This window comes from Capricornis sumatraensis, chromosome 20 (assembly GCF_032405125.1).
Source record: "Capricornis sumatraensis isolate serow.1 chromosome 20, serow.2, whole genome shotgun sequence".
Taxonomy (NCBI): domain Eukaryota; kingdom Metazoa; phylum Chordata; class Mammalia; order Artiodactyla; family Bovidae; genus Capricornis; species Capricornis sumatraensis.
Window position 1 is genome coordinate 16,187,215 of NC_091088.1, and position 18,551 is coordinate 16,205,765.

Here is an 18,551-nt window from a genome sequence, read left to right on the forward strand (position 1 = left end):
TCAACATGGAGCCCCTCAGATCCTCTTCCAAATGGCAGCCCCTCAGAATCCTTCCCAAATGGTAGTTGCTAACATTCTTCTCAACACTACATCCTTTGAGAATTGTTCCCAATGAGGCAGCCCCTCAGGTCCTTCTGAACACTGCAGGTCCTCAGAATCCTTCTCAACAAGGCAGCACCTTAGATCCTCCTCAACACCAAGCCCTCCCAAACTCTTTTCAATGTGGTGGACCCTCAGATCCTTTTCAACACAGCAGCCTCTCAGAATTCTTACTAACAGCATCTGCTCACAATCCTTCCCAAAACACATGCCTCAGAATCATTCTCAACACAACAGCTTCACCGATTCTTCAAAACACAACAGGTCCTTGGAATCCTTTTTAACATGGAGGACCTCAAAATCTTATTCAGAATGACTTACTCCACTGCCTCAGATCCTCAACACTGAAGCCCCTCAGAATCCTTTTGAACACAGAAGCCACCCACATCCTTCTCAACACAAATGCCCCTAGAATCCTTCTTACACAGTAAGCCTCAGGATACATCTAAACCACAGCATTGTAAAACCTTCCCAATATGCCAGTCCCATGAAATCCTTCCCAACACTGCAGGCCCTTAGTATACTTCTCAACAAGGCAGCACCTCAGAATCCTCCTTAATATAGCAGGTCTTCAGAATAATTTTCATTATAGAAGCCCTCAGAATCCTTCCCAAGACAGCAGCCCCTCAGAATCTTCTCAATATGGCAACCCCTCACTTCTTTCCCAAAGATCAACCATTCAGCATCCTCAACACAGCAGCCCTTCAAAATCACTTTTTCAACATGGCAGTCCCTCAGACTCCTCAACACAACAGCCACTTAGAATCCTCAACATGGCAGCATCACAGATGCTTCCCAATGCTATCACCCTTCAGCAGCCTTCTGAGCACAGAAGCCCCTCAGAACCATCACTAGGTAGACCCTAAGACTCTTAACACAGAGGCCCTCACAATCCTTCTGTTATGGCACCCCCTCAGGATTCTGCTCAACACAGCAGTCCCTTATAACCATTTTCAAAATGGCAGCCCCTCTGAATCTTTCTGAACACAGCAACTCCTCAAATCCGTCTCAACATGGTAGACCCTTGGTATCCTCTAAAGCACAGCAGCTCCTAAGATTCTTTTCAACATTCAGGTCTCTCATAATCCTTGTGAACGCTGCAGCCCCTTAGAATCCTTTGCAACACTGTGAAGCCCCTCGGAACCTTCTCAATATGGCAGCAGCACAAATCATCCCAAACATAGTCCCCCAAATCTTCTCAACATGGGAGCCCCTAAGATTCTGCTCTACATGGAGGCACTAAGAATCCTTTCCGAGAAAGCAACCCCTCAGAATACATCTAAACAAAGCACCTCTCAGAATTCTTTCAACACAGCTACTCCTCAGATCCTTCTCAACACAGCTGCTGCTGCTGCTGCTGAGTCGCTTCAGTCGTGTCCAACTCTGTGCGACCCCACAGACGGCAGCCTACTAGGCTCCCCCGTCCCTGGGATTCTCCAGGCAAGAACACTGGAGGGGGTTGCCATTTCCTTCTCCAATGCATGAAAGTGAAAAGCGAAAGTGAAGTCGCTCAGTCGTGCCCGACTCTTAGCGACCCCATGGACTGCAGCCTACCAGGCTCCTCCATCCATGGGATTTTCCAGGCAAGAGTGCTGGAGTGGGGTGCCATTGCCTTCTCTGTCTCAACAAAGCAGCCCCCAACAATCTTCTAAACAAGGAGGCCGTCGGAATCCATCTCAAAAGGCACTCTTTCTAATCTTCCTCAACATGGCAGCCCCTAAGATACTTCTTAACCCTCAGAATTAAGGATTATTAAGCCCTCAGAATCCTTCCCAACATGGCAGCCACTCAAATCCTTCTCAACATGTAATTCCCTCAGAATCCTCCTCAACCCAATAGCACCTCAGAATTCCTACCAACATGGCATCCACTCACAAACTTTACCAACATGGCATGCCTAAGAATCATTCTCAACACAGCTGTCCTTCAGATCCTTCCCAACACAGCACTGCCCTCAGAATCCTTTTCAACAGAGAGCACCTCAAAATCTTACTCAACATGACAGTACCTCAGCATCCTTCTCAACACCACAGCCCCTCAGATTCTTTACAGCATGACAGCCCCTAAGATTCTTTTCAACACTGAGGCCCTCAAAATCCTTCCTTCCACCACAGGAAACCGTGAGAATCTAACCCATGAGGAAGGCCCCACAGGATTCATCAGGACAACCACTCAGAAGACTTCTTAATCACATCACCTCAGAATCTTCCCAATACGGCAGCCCCACAGAATCTTTCTGAATACTACAGGTCCGCAGTGTCCTTCTCAACAAGGCAGCCCCTCAAAATCATCTCAACACAGCAGCTTCTGAGAATCTTCAGAAACACGGCAGCCCCTAAAATTAATCTCAACATGGAGGCCCTCAGAATCCTACCCAACATCACAGTCACTCAGATACCTTAACACAGCAGCCCCTCAAAACTCTTCCCAAACAGGCATTTCCACAGAATCTATCCAACACAGCAGTCCACAGAGCCTTCTCAACACGGCATCTTCTCAGAATCTTCCTCTACAAGGAAGCAACTAGATCCTTCTCAGCATGGCAGCAGTTGAGATCCTTTGCAAAACAGCTGTCCCTTAAAACCCTCATCAACTTAGGAGCTCCTCGAGGATCCATCTAAATAATCTGACCCCTCAAAATCCTTCTCAACATGGCAGTACCTCAGATCCTTCCTAATATGGTAGCCCCTCAATGACACTACATCAGATCTTTCTCAACACTGCAGCTGCTCAGAACCCTTCTCAACATTGCAGCACCTCAGAATTCTTCTCAACATCACAGCATCTCGGAACTCTTCTCATATAGGCAGTTCCTCAGGATCCATCCCAACACAGTAGCCCACAGATCCTTCTCAACATGGCATTCTCTTAGAATCCTCCTCTGCACAGAAGCACCTAGATCCTTTTCAACATGGTGGCACCTCAGATCCTTCTCGTTAAGACAGCCCCTCAGATCCTCTGCCACACAGCAGCTTCTCAGAATGCTGCTCACCACATATCCCTCAGAATACTTTGCAACAAGCAGTTCTCAGAACCCTTCTTAACACAACACCCCTCAGATCTTTCCCCAATAGAGCAGCCCCTCAGAATTCTTCTCAACACAGCAGGCCCTCAGAATCCTCAACACAGCAGGCACACAATACCCTTGTCAACATGACAGCCCCTGAACATGGAGGTCCTCAGTATCCGTCTCACATGGTAACCCCCCAGAATCTTCCTCAAAATGGAAGCCCCTCACAATCCTTCTGAACACAGCAGCCCCTAAGAATCCTTCCTAACATGGCAGCACCTCAGAGCCTCCTCAATACAATAGCACCTCAGAATGCTTACCAACATGCTATGCCTCAGAATTATTCTCAACAAAACAGCCCCTCAGATACTTTCCAATGCAGCCCAGAGAATCCTTCTCAACATGGAGCACCTTGAAAAACATACTCAACAGGACACTACCTCAGTTCTCCTTAAAGCTACCCTCAGAATTCCTTCTAAACATGGCAGCCCCTAAGATTCTCACAATCCTTGTGACACAGCAGGCTCCTCACATACAGAAACTCAGCAGAAACTCGAAACCTTCTCAACAGGGCAGCACTTCAGATACCTCCCAATGCTGCAGCCCCTCAGAATCATTCTGAACATAGATGCCCCCCAGATCCTTTACAAAAAGCAACTCTGAAGGTTCTGCTCCACATGGAGGCTTTAAGAATCCTTCTCAACACAGCAGGCCCTCAGAATCCTTCTCAACATGGAGCACCTCAAAATCTTACTCATCGTGATACTATCTCAGAATCCTCCTCAACACCATAGCCTCTCAGATTCTTGACAACACAAAGGCCCTCAGAATCCTTCTGACAGGGCAGTCCTTTCAGAATCGTTCCCACCACTGCAACTGCTAAGATTCTTCCCAACATGGCGGCCCCTAAGATTCTTCTCAACACTGAGGCCCTCAGAATCCTTCTGACATGACAACCCATGAGAATCCTTACCAATGTGGCAGCACCCCTCAGGATCCTTCTCAACAGTACAGCCATTAAGAATCCTTGTCAACACCACATCTACTCAGATCCTTCACAATATGGAAGCTCCACAGAATTCTTTCAAACACTACAGGCCCTCAGGATCCTTCTCAATCAGTAGCTTCTGAGAATCCTCCAAAACATGGCAACCCCTAAAATTCTTCTGAACACAGAGAAGTTCAGAACAATTCCCTTGGAGTCCTTCCCAACACCTCAGCACCACAGAATCCTTCTCAACGAGGCAGCCCCTCAAAACTCTTCCCAAACAGGCTGTGCCTCAGAATTTGTCCTAACACAGCAGTACATAAATCTTTCTCAGTATGGTAGCATCTGAGATCCTTTGCAAAACAGCTGCTCCTCAAAACTCTCATCAATTCAGCTGCCTCTCAAGGATCCATTTAACCAACACCCTGGTCCCTGAAAATCTTCTCAACATGGTAGCACCTCAGATCCTTCTCTACACTATAATTCCTGCTGCTGCTGCTAAGTCGCTTCAGTCGTGTCCAACTCTGTGCGACCCCATAGATGGCAGCCCACCAGGTTCCCCGTCCCTGGGATTCTCCAGGCAAGAACACTGGAGTGGGTTGCCATTTCCTTCTCCAATGCATGAAAGTGAAAAGTGAAAGTTGAAGTCGCTCAGTCGTGTCCACTCTTAGTGACCCCATGGACTGTAGCCTACCAGGCTCCTCCATCCATGGGATTTTCCAGGCAAGAGTACTGGAGTGGGTTGCCATTGCCTTCTCCCCTATAACTCCTGGAGAATTCTCCAAAACACACCTAAGATTCTTATCAACACAGGGCTCCTCAGAATATTTCCCAGCATGGCATTTCCTATAGTTCTTCTCAACATGGACCCCCTAGAATCATACTCACATGGAGCCCTACAAATTCTCCTCAAAATGGCAGCCCCTCAGAACTCTTCTCAAACCACAGCTGCTAACATTCTTCTTCTCAGTACTACACCCCCTGAGAATTTTTCCCAATGGGGCAGCCCCTCAGGTTCTTCTGAACACTGCAGGCCCTCAGAATCCTTCTCAACAAGGCAGCACCTTAGATCCTCCTCAATACCCAGCCCTCCCAACATGGTGGACCCTCAGGTCCTTTTCAGGACAGCAGCCTCTCAGAATTCCTACTAATAGCATCTGCTCACAACCCTTCCCAACACACTTGCCTCAGAATCATTCTCAATAGCCCACAGATCATTCCCAACACAACAGGCCCTTGGAATCTTAACATGGAGCACCTCAAAATTTTACTCAGAATGACACTGCTTCAGATCCTCCTCAACCCTGCAGCCCCTCAGAATCCTTCTCAACACAAAAGCCCCTAGAATCCTTCTCACACAGTAGCCCTCATCTAAACCACAGCATCTTAGAACCTTCCCAAAATAGCAGTCCCATGAAATCCTTCCAAACACTGGAGACCCTCAGTACCCTTCTCAACAAGGCAGCACCTTGGAATTCTCAACCTCCTTAACAGCAGCTCTTCAAAATAATTTTCATCATAGAAGCCCTCAGAATCCTTCCCAACACAGCAGCCCCTCAGAATCCTCTCAGTACAGCAACCCCTCACTTCCTTCTCAAAGATCAGCCACTCAGAATTCTCAACATGGCAGCCCTTCAGGATCCTTCTCAACACAGCAGCCACTCTGAATCCTTCTCAACATGGTAGCAACACAGATCTTTTCCAGTGCTGTAGCCCTTGAACAGCCTTCTGAACACAGAAGCCCCTTAGAACCATCACAACAAGGTAGATCCTAAGATTCTTCTCAACATGGAGGTACTCACAATCCTGATATGGCACCCCCTCAGGATTCTACTCAACACAGAAGTCCCTCATAATCATTTTCAACATGGCAGCCCATCTGAATCCTTCTGAACACGGCAGCGTCTCAGATCCTTCTCAACATGGCAGCCCCTTAGAATCCTCTAAAGTACGGCAGCCATTAAGATTCAACACTGAGGCCCCTCAGAATTCTTGTGAACATTGCGGCACCTCAGAATCCTTCCCAACACTGCAGCACCACAGAACTTTCTCAGTATGGCACACCACAAATCCTCCTTAACACAACAGTCCCCCAAAATTCTTCTCAACACAGTAGCTCTTCAGATCCTTCTCAACACTGCACCCTCAGAATCCTTCCATACAACTGCAGGCCATCAGAACTCTTCTCAACAAGGCAGCAGCTCAGAATCCTCCTCAACATGGCAGCCCTTCAAACTCATTTCAACATGGCAGTCCTTTAGGATCTTCTGAACACAGTAGCCCTCCTATCCTTCTCAACACAGCAGGCCCTGAGAATCCTCCAAAGGATGGCTACCTCTAAGATTTTTGTCAACATTTTGAAGACCCTAGAATCCTTCTAAACATGACAATCTTTTGAAACATGGCAGCACCTCAGAATCCTCAACTCAGCAGTCACATAGAATACTTCTCAGTACAGTAGCTCCCCCAAATCCTTCTCAACATACCAGCATCTCACATCCTTCCAACACAGTAGCCACTTAGAATTCTTCTCAATAAGGCAGCACCTCAGAATCCTCAACAGGACAGGCAGGCATAATCCTTTTCAACTTGGCAGCCCCTCAGATCCTTCCCAACAGGGCAGTCCCTCAGATCCTTCCCAACAGGGCAGTCCCTCAGATCCTCCACAAAAGAGCAGCTTTTCAGAATGCTGCTCAACACACATCCCTCAAAATACTTTGAAACATGGCACACTTTCAGAACCATTGTTAACACAACACTCCTCAGATCCTTTCCAATACAGCTGCCCTCAGAATCCTTCTCAACATGGAGTACCTCAAAAATTACTCAACATGACACTACCTCAGATCCTCAGTTCTACACCTTCTCAGAATCCTTCTAATAGCAGGCCCTCAAATCCTCATCAACATGACAGCTCACAAGATTATTCTTAACACAGAGGTCCTTCCTCTGAACCCATCTCACAGAACAGCCCGTCAGAATTCTCAACACAGAAGTCCCTCAGAATCCTGAACAGACCAGCATCTAAGAATTATTCCTAACACAGCAGCCCCACAGATCATTCTTAACATGTAACCCACTCAGATCCTCAAAAACATAGCCCTCTCAGATCCTTTCCAACTCAGCAGGCTCTGAGAATCCATCTCAATATGGAGTACCTCAAAAACTTACTCAACACGACATTCCCCAGATCCTCCTCAACCATTCAGTTCAGTTGCTCAGTCGTGTCTGACTCTTTGCGACCCCATGAATCGCAGCACACCAGGCCTCCCTGTCCATCACCAATTCCCGGAGTTTACACAAACTCATGTCCATTGAGTCAGTGATGCCATCCAGCCATCTCATCCTCTGTCGTCCCCTTCTCCTCCTGCCCCCAATCCCTCCCAGCATCAGGGTCTTGTCCAGTGAGTCAGCTCTTCTCCAATGAGTCAGCTCTTCGCATGAGGTGGCCAAAGTATTGGAGCTTCAGCTTCAGCATCAGTCCTTCCAATGAACACCCAGGACTGATCTCCTTTAGGATGGACTGGGTGAACCTCCTTGCAGTCCAAGGGACTCTCAAGAGTCTTTTGAACCACAGTTTAAAAGCATCAATTCTTCAGCACTCAGCTTTCTTCACAGTCCAACTCTCACATCCATACATGACCACTGGAAAAACTATAGCCTTGACTAGACGGACCTTTGTTGGCAAAGTAATATCTCTGCTTTTTAACATGCTATCTAGGTTGGTCATAACTTTCCTTCCAAGGAGTAAGCGTCTTTTAATTTCATGGCTGCAATCACCATCTGCAGTGATTTTGGAGCCCAAAAAAATAAAGTCTGACACTGTTTCCACTGTTTCCCCATCTGTTTGCCATGAAGTGATGGGACCGGATGCCATGATCTTCCTTTTCTGAATGTTGAGCTTTAAGCCAAATTTTTCACTCTCCACTTTCACTTTCATCAAGAGACTTTTTAGTTCCTCTTCACTTTCTGCCATAAGGGTGGTATCATCTGCATATCTGAGGTTATTGATATTTCTCCTGGCAATCTTGATTCCAACTTGTGCTTCTTCCAGCCCAGAGTTTCTCATGATGTACTCTGCATATAAGTTAAATAAGCAGGGTGACACTATACAGCCTTGACGACTCCTTTTCCTATTTGGAACCAGTCTGTCCATGTCCAGTTCTAACTGTTGCTTCCTAACCAGCATCCAGCATATAGGTTTCTCAAGAGGCAGGTCAGGTGGTCTGGTTTTCCCATCCATGCACACCCTCAAAACCCTTTTCAACATGGCAGACCCTAAGCTTCTGCTCCTCAGGGAGGCACAAAGAATCTTTCTCCACACAGCAGCTCCTCAGAATACATCTAAACACAGCACCCCTCAGAATCCTTCTCAACACAGCAATTCCTCATATCCTTCTCAACGCAGCAGCCCCTAAGATTCTTCTAAACACGGAAGCGATCAGAATCCATCTCACAATGCAACCCTTCTGATTCTAAGCCCCTAAAATCCTTCTCAATACAAAAAGCCCTCAAAATCCTGACATGGCAGCCCCTCAGAATCCTTCCTAAACTGCAGTTGTTAACATTCTTCTCAACACTGCAGGCCCGGAGAATCCTTCTCAACAAGGCAGCACCTCAGATCCTCCTCAGCAAGTCAGCCTTCCCAACCTCTTCTCAACATAGCAGCCCCTCAGAATGCCTCTCACATGGCATCCCTCAGAATACTTCCCAATACTAAAGCCCCTCAAATCCTTCTCAGCACAGCATTCCCTCAGATCCTTCCCAATGGGGCAGCTCTCATGAATTCTCCAAAATACAGCAGCCCCTAAACTTCTTCTCAACACAAGGCCCTCATAATCTTTCCCAACTCAGCAGCCCCTTATATCCTTCCCAACACAGAAGCCCCCAGAATCCTTCTGAACACAGAAGCCCTCCTCCAGATCCTTCTCAACACAACAGGTCCCTAATCCTTCTCACACAGTAGCCCTCAGGATCCACCTATATTGCAGCACATCAGAACCTTCCCAGCACGGCAGTCCCTCAGAATCCTTCCAAATACTGCAGGCCCTTTGTATTCCTCTTAACAGACAGCACCTCAGAATCCTCCTCAACATGCAGCTCTTCAAAATAATTTTCATCATAGCTGCTCTCAGGATCCTTCCCAACACGGCAGTCCCACAGAATCCTCTCAATATGTCAGCCCCTCACTTCTTCTCCAAAAGCAACCATTCACAATCCTCAATACAGGTGCCCCTCACAATCATTTTCAACATAGCAGTCCCTCAGTGCGTTAAATCACTCAGTCATGTCTGACTCTATCTGACCCATGGACTGTAGCCCACCAGGTCCCTCTGTCCATGGGATTTTCCAGGCAAGACTACTGGAGTGGGTTGCCATTTCCTTCTCCAGGTCTTCCCAACCCAGGGATTAAACTTCAGAATCATCTCAATATGGCAACACCTTAGATTCTTCCCAATGCTGTAGCCATTCAAAAAATGTTCTGAACACAGAAGTCCCTCAGAACCATCTCAGTAAGGCAGCCCTTAAGATTCTTCTCAACACAGAGGCCCTCAGAATCCCACCCAACAGGACAGCCCCTAAGATTCTTTTCAGCACTGCATGCCGTCAGAACACTTCTCAACAAGGTAGCAGCTGGGAATTCTCAACATCACAGTCCCTCAGAATCCTTCCCCAAACTGCAGGCATTCAAATCATCCTCAGGATTTGAATCAGCCCCTCAGAACCCTTCCCAATACTGTAGCACCTCAGAATCCTTCTCAACACAGCAGCCCCTAACAAAGAGACCATCAGAATCCATCTCACAAGGCAGCCCTTCTGAATTGTCCTCAACATGGCAGCCCCTAAGATACTTCTCAACACGAAAGCCCTCAGAATTCTTGTGACACAGCTGACCATCAGAATCCTTCCCAACATGGTAGCCACTAAGAATTCTCATCAACACAGCAGTCCCTAAGATTCTTCTCAACACAGCAACCCTTAGAATCCTTCTCAAAATGACAGCCCACAGGAATCCATCTAAACAAAGCAGCCTCTAAGAATCCTTCCCAACATGGCAGTTCCTCAGATCGTTCTCAGAATCCTTCTCAACACAGAAGTACCTCAGAATTCTTACCAACGGCATCTACTCACAAACCTTACCAACACGGCATGCCTCAGAATCATTCTCAACACAACAGCCACTCAGATTCTTCCCAACACAGCAGGCCCTCAGAATCCTTCTCAACATGAGGCACCTCAAAAGCTTACTCAACATGACACTACCTCAGATTCCTCCTGAACACCACAGCCCCTCAGATTCTTGACAACACAAAAGCCTTCAGAATCCTTTTGACATGGCCACCCTTCAGAATCGTTTCCACCACTGCACCTACTAAGATTCTTCCCAACATGGTGGCCCCTAAGATTCTTCTCAACACTGAGGCCATCAGCATCCTTCTGATCCAGTAGGCCTTGAGAATCCTCCCCTTCTCAATATTGCATCTCCTCAGACCCTTTCCAATATGGCTGCTCCACAGAATCCTTCTGAAATCTACAAGTCGTCAATGTTCTCAGCAAGGCAGCCCATCAGAATCATCTTAACACAGAAGCTTTTGAGAATCCTCAGAAACACGGCAGCCCCTAAAATTATTCTCAACATGGAGGCCCTCAGAATCCTACCCAATACAACAGTACCTCAGATACCTTCTCAACACAGCAGTCCCTCAGAGCTCTTCCCAAATAGGCAGTTCCTCAAGATCTGTCCCAACAAAGCAGGCCACAGATCCTTCTCAGCATGGCATCCCCTCAGAATCCTCAACACAGCAGCCCTTCAAAGATCCATCTAAACACTCCAGACCCTCAAAATTCTTCTCAACATGGCAGCACCTCAGGTCCTTCCTAACATGGCAGCCCCTCAGAATCTTTCTGAACACAGCAGCCCCTAGATCCTTCTCAACACCTCAGCTGCTGAGAATCCGCCAAAAAAACCATCACCTCCTAACATTCTTCTCAACACAGAGGCCCTCAGAATACTTCTCAGCATGGCAGCCCCTAGAATCGTTCTCACCTGGTTAGCCCCTCAGAATCCTTCCCAAACTGCAATTGCTACATTCTCCTCAACATGGCCGGCCCTCCAAATCCCTCTCAATACTGCAGCCCCTCAGAATCTTCCCCAACATGGCAGCCCCTGGGACCCTTCTCATCACCCAGCCTTCCCAAATTCTTCTCAACATGGCAGACCCACAGATCCTTTGCAACACAGCAGCCCATTAAGATCCCTGCCTCTGCAACAGCCCACAGATCCTTCTCAACACTGTAGCCCTTTAAGTCTTCCTCAATTCCACATCCCCTGAGAATCCTCCTCCACATGGCAGCACCTCAGAATTCGTCTCCTAAGAGCAGCACCACCAGCCGAACATAACTGAAACTTGACATAACCTCTACTGCCCACGGTCAGCAGGGCATCCTTGCACCCATTTACCCACTGAGAGGTTCAGAGGTTCAGATCTACCAACTTTCATTTTCTTGAGCGCTTCCCACAACATGGGAGCTTTTAATTTCCATAACCCCGCGTCGGGGGCCTTTTTTCATGGTTCAAGAGACAGAACAGACAAAACAAACAGTAAAACAGACTGAGATCCATCATCTCAGTAATTACATTCCAAGTAAAAGTCTAAAATATTCCAATTAAAACCCAAGACTGCCAAGATGATAAAAAAGCAAGACCCGACCATATGCTGTCTACAAGAAATGCATTTTAAAATTCCAAGCCACAGTTAGGTTCACAGTCAGAGTGGGAAGAGAAATTCTGTACAAACGCTAATCTTAAGGATGCTAGAGAGGCTCTATTCATAGAAGAGAAGGCGGATATAATGACAAAGTAATTCAGAGACGAAAATGGAAATTTCATAATAAAAAGGCAATTCACAGTGTGTGCTTAATAATAAGAGTTTCAAAAACTATGAGCAAAAAATTCATAGGATTAAAGGGATAGACAAATCGGCCATCACAATCAGAGATTTTAACACTTTCTCTCTCAAAACCAAACAGAAGAACTAGACTTCCCCACCCCGCTGCCCACTCCCCACAAATCTGCAAAGCCACGGAAGGTCTGACCTAAGCTCTGGCTCATCTTGATGTAAAGGAGGGTTCTAAAACACTGCATTCAACAACCACACACACCCTTTGAGAGCTCAGTAAGGGACTTACTTCCCAGGTGGTCCAGTGGTTAGCACTCCACGCTCCCAATGCAGATGGCCCGAGGTTTAATCACTCTTCAGGGAACTAGATCCCACATGCCACAAATAAAGACCCTACTTGTCACAGCAAAGAGCTCACATGCCACAGCAAAGACCTGATGCAGCCAAATAAACAAATATTTTTTTAAAAAAGAGATCAACAAGACAGACTGCACCTGAGCCACAGAGCAGGTCTCAAATTCCACAATGACGTATGTGTGTTCTCTGACCGTGATGCATTTGAGGGAGAAACCACAAGCGCATTGAGGAAACCCCCAAATCATTTGAAACCGAACTGCACAATTCTAAACACCCCAAGGGTCAAAGAAGAAATTGTAGCAAAAATTAGCAAAGGTCTGAATGGCATGAAAGTGAAACCAAAACATACCAAAATCAGCAAGACACAGCCAAAGCAGTACTTAGAGGGAAGTTGTTAGTGGGGCCAAGAGTGCATGAGCCGAGCCTTCAAGGCCCCCAAACTCAAGGGCTACTGGTTCTCTCTCACAGGGACGTCTCTGCAGTTGGTGCCACCTCCCATGTGTAAAATGAGTCCCCACAGGACACCCCAGCACAGCCCCCTCTCTAACTTCTGCTATACTGGTAATTACTTCTCCTAGACCTCCCTTCCCTACCATGTTAGGAACTAGGAGTGGTCTCAGCCTCTGCTGAGGGCCAGGGTCCAGCCCCACGTCCACGTCCTGCTTATCCACCAGGAGCCCTGAGCTCCACAAAGGGGTCACCTCGACTGCAGCGCAGGTACTCACGCTTCTCCAGCTGGTCGCCGACCACCCTGAGGAAGGCCACGGAGATCATGAGCAGGTTGACGATGAAGCAGGCCTCACACAGCTTGCCGATGGCAGGGCCACACAGCCCTCCGACCACGCCTTGGTAGGTGGCCTGGCCGCTGACGGAGGCGGCGTAGCCCAGGACGACCAGCCCGCTGATAAGGAAGACCAGGGAGACCTGCCGAACAGGACCGTGGCGTTGGGCATACCCACAGCTGCTCAGCCCACTCCCAGCGAGCCTCAGCTGCAGAGGCCATGGCCTGACGAGCCACCAGCCCATTCCCGAAAACCAGAGTTACAAAGCAGGTGGATTCTAGAGGCCATGCTGGTCTAAATCTGTGAATCTGGGATTCATACCAAACCACACCAGCTGGACAAATGAGGCTTTGGAAACCTAGAGTTTAAATTACTTTCCTAAGATCACATGGGTTGTGGGTGGAGAGCCATAAAGCATGGTGGTTAGGAAGTAGGCATGCTGCTGCTGCTGCTAAGTCGTTTCAGTCATGTCCAACTCTTCGCAACCCCATGGACTGCAGCCTACCAAGCTCCTCCGTCCATGGGATTTTCCAGGCAAGAGTACTGGAGTGGGGTGCCATCACCTTCTCCGAAGAAGCAGGCATACTTGGGTTCAATTCCAACCCTGCCACTCACCCTCTCTGTGGCATGAGGCCAACCATCAATCTGTTTTCCCATCCGTGAGATGGGGATGATACCATCTACCTTACTGGGGGATTGTGAAGCATTTGGGCTAAACAAAGCACATAATGCACTCAGCTCAGTGCCTGGCACGTGGTAACCGCTCAAGACGTGACAGCTAGGGACTGCTTGTGGCCTGCTGGCTACGACTCTGCGCTCCCCCATACAGGGCCCTGGGAACTGGGTCCTTCAAGCCACAACTAAGAGCTCATAGGCCTCAGCTAAAGATGCCATGGGCCACAACTAAGACCTGGTGGAGCCAAATAAAAATTTAACAACAGAAGAAACGGTCGTCGTTTCTCTCCAGACTCCCTCTCCAGGGCTCTCCCTACTTCAGTGTAAATTTTTCCAACACTATGAAAACTTTTCAAACATCTAGGAAACTGGAAGAATTTCACAATGAACACCATGTCCTCACCACCTAGATTCTACTAGGAGTAGGTCCCTGTGCTTGTTTTACCACATCTCTTACCATGTGTCCACATGTCCATCTAAACTTGGGGGTACACTTCAAGGCAAGCTGTGGGTATCAGTATACTTATCACCAAAGATCTGGGCATTAATGGAGTGTCATTAATTGGAGTTTGAGGTTTGTTTATAGTCCTTCTCTCTTGTAAGAAGAAATTTACACACCATGAAATGCAGTAGTGAGTGCATCACTGGAAGGGGTACAACTAAGGTATATGTGCAACCTGAACCCCTACCAAGACACAGAACATCACATCCCTGAGCTCCCCTCCTGTTCCCATCCTAGATCCAGAAAAAAATGCTCTACTAGTACTTTGCTTTTATGTATTTTCCTATCTGGCTTCTTCCACTGAGCAGTAACACTTGTGAGGGCCAGCCCTGTCGGATGCGTCAGTAGTTTATTCCTATTTTTCTTCAGTGCTGTTTCACAGGGTGGATAGAATCACTTGGCTGGTCCAGTCCCTTTTGCCAGACATCTGGGCTGTCCTTCGTTTTGGCTGCTATGAATGAAGAGCTGAGCATTCTAGAATGAGTCATGCTGAGGACCCACGTTTCCCTCTCCTGGACACACACCTAGGAATTGAATTTGTGGGTGTCAGGGTAGACATGTGTTCAACTCTGGCAATTTCTTATAAACTGTTTTCCAAATCATCTGTGCCACTCGACACCCACCCCCAGCGATGCACTTGAGTCCCACTTGTCCACGGAGTTAAATGTTTTTGAGTCTCTCCAGGCTGGACCATTACCTGTGCCTAAGCTGGACCTGGTCTCCACATTCAGACCCCCTCCCACAGTTCGATGAAGGAGAAGAATGCAGAAGTGGCAAGGTGCTCAACCTAGAAGCCTGGGGAAAGCTAGGCTGGCCCCTTCAGACCCAGTTCATGCCCTGACTGCAGGCTTGTTACTACTCCAGCAGCCTGAGGGCAACATCTAAGCGGACCAAGTCAGAGAAACTTAGAAGTTTAGAGCCAGGAAGAACACGCATGCTCCCTCCTGCCCTTGGACTTCTGTCCAAGATGGCTCCTCTGCCTGGAACTCCTTCCTGCCTCCACCACTGCCCCTCACCTGGGGATGGGCATCCCTACTTCCCAACCCCGCCCCCCAAGGTCACCTCCTCCAGGAAGCCTCCCCACACTTCACCCCTGAGCTGGATTCAACCTTCTCTGTTTCAGGCTCTGGCAGAACCATGCCTTTTATGGGCACAATTATTCTTATGGTGGGTTGAATCCCCTCAAAAGTCTCATCTCCAGAACCTGTGAAAGCAGCTTAGTGGCACCCATCTTTGCAGGCACAGATAATGAAGATGAAAGGGGTCTTCAGAGGTTAAAATTAAGGACCTTGAGATGAGGTCGCTCTGGATGATCCAAGTGGGCCTCAAAGCCAATGACGTCCTCATAAGAGACAGAAAAGGAGGAGACGCAGAGGAGCGGCCAAGTGACGACGCGGCCACAAGCAAAGGAACAGCTGGAGCCCCCAGGAGCTGGAGAGGTAGGAAGGACCTTTTGCTGGAGTCTTTAAGGGAACATGACTCTGCTACACTGGAATTCGGGCTTGAGGCCTCCAGGACTGGGACAGCATACACTTCGGTTGTTTTACGCTGCTCAGTTTGTGGTCCTTGGGTCCAGGGGCCCAGTGCATACAGTGTGGCGATCATCACCAGACTCTAAGCTCCATGGAGACTGGGGTCGTGTCTTTTTGCTTATGTTCAGCCCCCAGGAGAGCATCCAGTACATAGCAGGCACTGGTAAATATTTTGGACAAAAGGAAGTGAAGGGGGTCAGACTGAGCCTCAGCCAGTGAAGGTGAGTCTCTGCTAACGCAGTGAGCTGACCACACAGGACTGGGTGACCCTCGAGAGGGTCCCTGAGCCTCTGAGCAGCCAGTAGGCAAAAGCCCCTGGCCAGGCTGCCTCTCTCTTTGCAGCTGAGGAAGATCCAGGCTCATTAATTTCATTAATCCTCCAAAGCTAATGGAGCCATGAGAGACCTAAAATCTCATACCACGAGCCTCCCAGTGGCAGGGATGTTTAAATATTCTGCCATCCCAAGTGGGGGCAGAACTATCTGGTGAAGAGGGAGAGACAGGAAATGGGGTGGGGGAAGGGTGAGCTGTTCACCAGCCTGACTTTCTCCCTTGTGGGGAGTTTCCACTGATTCCTATTTGGGGTCCCCTTTCCTCAAGTCTGCCTGCTCAGGGCAGGAGCTTTAGACCATCCCGGGCCAACGGCAAGCCACCACAGCAGCATCCATGTCACCAGGGAGGCCCACCAGCACAGAGTCAGCATCTGCGGGCCTGGAGGCGCTGGGAGACCCCACACGGAGCCTGGGGAGCGAGTTGGCCGCTGCCCGTCTGCCTCAGCCCAGCCTGCTGCCTTCTGACTGGCCGGACCCCCATGCCGGCCCCACCTGCTCCGTCGCTGACCCTCTGTGGCTGGAGGTTGGGCTCCCTGTTCGGGGAACAGCAAACACAGCCTTGTTGCCCATCACATGCACCCACACAAGCTGGGGCTCAGTGCCGCCTCGGAGAGGGCTTCTCAGCTTCCACCACCCCCAAAGGGGTCACACCCCCCTCCCCAGTGCCACTGCCCACCACCTCATTCGACTTCCTGAATCTTATCCAAGCTCCCCGTTAGAGCAAGCTTCAGGAGGACAGAGCCTGCACGGTCCAAACAGGCGCTGGGCCAGCGCGGGGGCGGCACAGGCTACTGGACACCACACAGGGTGGTATTTGGCAGCTTCCAGAAGGATCAGAAAGGCCCAACGGAGTCCTTATCAGCAGCTGCCAGGGAAAAGCCTTTGACATGATGCCCGTCAAAGAACTCACCAGGAAACGCCTGATTCCTATCAGCTAATAAAATGAAGCTGTGCTAACCAGCAGCTCTTCTCCACTGAGGATGGTCAGCCCCTGGAACTTTCTGGAAAGGGAGGGAGTTTAGGCTCCACACGCAGCAGTGGCCAAACACCCCTGACACTGCACAGGCTGGGGGCTTACGGCAAGTCAGTCCTGCTCTGCCCACAGGATTTGGGCTTTAGTTGTGCAGCGGAGACCAGCCGCCAAGAGAAGGCAGGCAGTGGCTCAGCTCATCATAGGCCGGGTTCACAGGCTGCTGGTGCGGCGAGCACAGCTCCACCTGCCCTCCCCCACTCCTTCCCCCAACCCCCACCTGGCTGCGTGGACCTCAGCTCCAAGGATGCTCACGGCCCGGGTCTGCAGGTTTACACTGGGATTTTTCTTTCTCCCCCATGAGCTGAGAGGGACAAAAAAACAAAACACAGGAGTAATTTTGCAGACAGGCAGCTCTGCAGAAGCAATGCCTAGGGTTCCACCTGGAAAAATAAAATTCAGCTCCTACCTGCTCCCAGAGACCACCCTCCCCAACCCCGCCGCGTGAAACAGCCTACGACAGCTTACCAGCTCCACGAGGAAAGCGGGGGCCACTCCCCCAGCCTTGTGGAAGGCCCATGGAAAGTTGAGTAGGCCAGCGCCCAGCGCGGACTTCAGAAGGATGAAGACGGCACCCAGCGAGGACAGGCCAGGGCCGGAGGTCATGGGGACCGGCTTTTCTGAAAGGCCTCCGCCTCCTGGGGTCTGCCCCTCCATGGCTGGAAAGAGAGTGGGGAGGGGGGTCGTCTCGAGACCTCCGGCTGGGAGGGGTCCTTTCCTCCACTGAACCAGGGCATCCATCGCAACCACCAGCCCTCGTATGCTTTTGGAGCCTCTGATCCCCTTTCCAGAGCCTTATACACCCACCTGCCCTATAACACCTGGCCTTCATGCCTTCCCCTCAACAAATGTTTCCCCCCAACTTTTACCCCTGTTTATCAGCACTCCTGCCCTCCCACTCAACTCAAGGCCACCAAGGCTGCCCCCTCCCCTTTCTCTTCCAACCCCCAAACTTCTTCTCCCTCTATCACCCATCCCCCTGCCTCCAGCACCCAGTCCTTACCACCAAGTCCAGTCTTCACGGAGACCAGCAGTCCTGGGCCATTGGGGATGGGGTTCAGGCTCACTCCAGAGGACCCAGAGGGGTGGGCAAATGAGTCAGGAATCATGGGGGGCCCTAGAGAGCACCAGTGGGGGTCAAAACCCCGAACCTAGGAGGATAGGACCAAGAGGTCAGGCCATCCGTCCCAAGAACTCGTAGCTTCTGAGGCTGCTGGTCTGAGCCGGGGAGGAGGGAAGGCTTAAGACGTGCCGGGGCGGGGCTTTCCCTGAGCCCTGGGTCAGGGGAGCTGGCTGATCTCACCCAGTGACCTGGGCCGGGGCCCAACACCTCCTTCCAAGAC

At 49.5% G+C, this 18,551-nt stretch overlaps 1 protein-coding gene across 1 annotated transcript in view; it reads right to left on the minus strand.

The window, feature by feature from the left end:
• SLC38A8 (solute carrier family 38 member 8) overlaps positions 1-17,865 on the minus strand; it is a 41,354-nt gene extending 23,489 nt beyond the window's left edge. The window contains exons 1-2 of the mRNA XM_068991646.1: positions 17,677-17,865; positions 13,081-13,279 (exon numbers count right to left, since the gene is read on the minus strand). Of these exons, the coding sequence (XP_068847747.1) occupies positions 13,081-13,279; positions 17,677-17,865 (388 nt within the window). The remainder of the gene's footprint in view (positions 1-13,080; positions 13,280-17,676) is intronic.
• Between the last annotated feature and the right edge of the window lie 686 nt (positions 17,866-18,551).